General features: G+C 44.2%; 1 protein-coding gene across 1 annotated transcript; it reads left to right on the top strand.

Annotated features, from left to right (window-relative positions):
* LOC142366668 (uncharacterized) lies at positions 1-2,609 on the top strand. Its single transcript, XM_075448625.1, has 3 exons — positions 1-201; positions 545-624; positions 1,144-2,609. The coding sequence occupies exons 1-3, from the start codon at positions 1-3 to the stop codon at positions 2,366-2,368; spliced, it is 1,506 nt and encodes a 501-aa protein (XP_075304740.1). The 3' UTR covers positions 2,369-2,609.
* Positions 2,610-3,013: the final 404 nt, after the last annotated feature.

The raw sequence follows: 3,013 nt of genomic DNA, 5'->3' as shown, positions 1-3,013 counted from the left end.
ATGGAAGACCAGGTGAAGGAGGCGAGCAATTTTGGACTCACTGCCATGCAACTGGGCGTCGATAACCCAGCCAACATCAGAAGGGGTCATTGCCAGTTGTTGTTCGGCAGTCCGGAGGCATGGCTTTTGCAGAACAAGTGGCGTGACATGTTGGGGACCAAAGTCTTCCAAGACAACGTCGTCGGAGTTGTGGTGGACGAGGTTCACCTCATTTACAAATGGTAAGTGGCATGCTCTTAACCACGTCAAGGTGTGTGTAAAGTATATTCCTAAAAGATGACGGTAATAATTTGGTAAACGCGTCACCCTGTTGCCATTGTAACAGTGGACTGTCGCCCCGGACGTCTCCATTTTAATCTCAGTTTACAGCCTTTAATATTGACTATCTAAAACCTATGGTCATATAAGATTGAAGTTTACATGGACGCAATTGCTCAATAATGTTGAATTAACTGTTCCGTTGATGTGGAAATAACACTAAGAAGCTAGTTTAGATGGACTTAATTGCTTTGTGATTGAAGAATAACGTACTGATTTTCCACAGGGGGAAACGTGGCAAAGGGGAGAAGGCCTTCAGGGAGTGTTTTGGCAAGCTAGGAGAACTTCGAGCCCTCGTCAAACAGGGTAAGCATTGACATATATTTCACTTGCAAGTTCACACACTGATGCAAACGTATCCCCAAGAGCTAACGTGTCTGTACTGTAGCCTTTACAAGTCAGTGTATGACATTAGGACAGCCTCTGTATTTCACCTACCGTTATATTGTTGAGATATGAGGACATATTGAGACGTTAGTGAACACATAAGAATCACATAAGTCAGATGCCCGACATTGGGTCCTTTTCCCTGGTCCTGTCCTCAGTGCAGTATTGGGAAGACCATGGCTGCCAAAGTGATGCTGGCTCTCAACCTAGTTGTAGCTGCCATTTTCTTTTAAGCCTCCATTTTGCTAACCTGCACTCTATCCCTCCCCCGCCTGCTGAAGAAATGCTACCAAGTTGTGAAACCAAACCCCCACCCCTCTTACCTTTTTCACACTTCGAGACACTGTGCTACAACATAAAGGACACAGCTTGGCACCATTCCCACACATGACATGAAGACATATACTAATTGAAGTGTTGATACTTTTTGTTTTTCAGGTACACCTATTTTGGCCTTGACTGCAACCGCAGACCTGGACTCCAGAGCCTTTGGTCGAAGCTACAATTGGTGAAAGCTACTGAAGTCACCGTCAGCCCAAACCGGACCAACATTAGACTCGGACTGAAGACCATTCATTCACACAAACTGGACTGCTTTGATTGGCTGGTGAGGGACCTGAAAACACTCGGCCCCAATATGCCTCACACAATTATTTACTGTCGGACACTGAAAGCTGTTGGCAAGGTCTTTGGTTACCTTCGAGCAAAACTAGGTGAGGACTGTTGGGTCAACAGGGATCCCGAGCACAAGGTGGAAAACCTATTAATTGGGATTTTTCACAGTCAGACCCTACCACACAACAAAACAAGGGTCCTGAAATCATTTTCTGGTGAAGGTGCTTGCCGAGTTGTTGTAGCAACAACAGCACTGGGAATGGGGATGAACTTCGCCACTGTGTCTTATGTCATCATGTATGGTGTTCCAGAGGACGCAGAGGCCATCCTACAGGAGCTAGGCAGGGCAGGGAGGGATGGATCTTCTGCACACGCAGTCATATTGCGTGTAAAGGCACAGATAATTGCAGACGAGGGAGTCAAACAATTGCTGGGCAAAGGCAGCAACAGCTGCTTTCGGAAGTCTCTGTTTGCAAACTTTGAGGACTACACCGACAGTGTTGAGCCTGGGCATTTATGCTGCACTTACTGTCACTCTGTTTGCATGTGCACGTCAACCGGATGCACCGTGACTACACCAGAATTCGAAAAATCTCATACTCTGGGTCAAGCTCCGGTCAGAAGCAGGGAAGTCGCAGAGGATGACGAGGACTTAGTCAGGGAGCTTTTGCTGGAGTACAAGATGAGCCTTGTACCCCACCAACCTCTGTTCACAAGCATAGCGCACTGTACTGGTTTTGGTGAGGTCCTCATCAATAGTGTGGTTGACCACTGCAAACACATATTTGATCTGGACTACATTATGGACAATCTCCCTGTATTCAGCAAAGAACACGCACAACAAATCCTGGTTGTGTGCCATGAGGTTTTTGGGGACTTTGAGTTGCCAGAAATACATGTGTCTCCAAGTGAATTTGAGGTGCCAGACCAACATTTCAAAGGCTACTTTGATGACTACTCAGAAAGCAGTCAGAGCACTCCATGTCACAGCAGTACAGAGTCTGGGTTGTCACCTTTAGAGAAGTCCGATCAAGATCAGTGTGATTAACTGCTATCCTTAAGTATGTACACACCAGGTTACACTCAATTCCATTGTTTTGTCACCTGCTGTTTGGTGTGATTTCAGATACTTTGTAAGAATTTCTTGTAATGACATTTCTCCACAAGTGCCTCTATTGTACAGCTGGAGCTTTTTTTTTTTTTTTTTTGACTTTTGCATACCAAATAATATTTGGTCTTTTTGTGTGGTTTGGTTTAAACAGAACTTGATTTAACAGTTTGTAAATAAAATTTGAGCAGTGCTGATTGATATTCTTGTTTGAGTCAATAATTCATTTTCCCTGTTTTGTTACATAGTCTTTCCAAAGATCCTTTTGCAAATCTTTTGCTTTCTTCATGACTTGCAACACGGAAAATGATAGGGAAGCACTGGGTGAGGGGTGCAATCTTTTTTTTCCCTGGCTTCACCCAGACAACCATCTTCACTGTTTCCCTAAGTTATCTTTAAAATGTATTCATGTCCATGAATACGTAGCAATGTGGTAGTATTTGTTAATACTTGCACATAATCACTTACGTGTAATGCAACAATGTCAATATATACACTGCGGAGGCACCTTCTTCGACCTCGTTTGCAATCCACCTCCAATAAATAGGAAGATCTCTTTCAAGTCTGTTTAACACCGTTGTACAC

This window comes from Odontesthes bonariensis, chromosome 17 (genome assembly GCF_027942865.1).
Source record: "Odontesthes bonariensis isolate fOdoBon6 chromosome 17, fOdoBon6.hap1, whole genome shotgun sequence".
Taxonomy (NCBI): domain Eukaryota; kingdom Metazoa; phylum Chordata; class Actinopteri; order Atheriniformes; family Atherinopsidae; genus Odontesthes; species Odontesthes bonariensis.
This window is presented reverse-complemented; position numbering and strand designations above follow the sequence as displayed.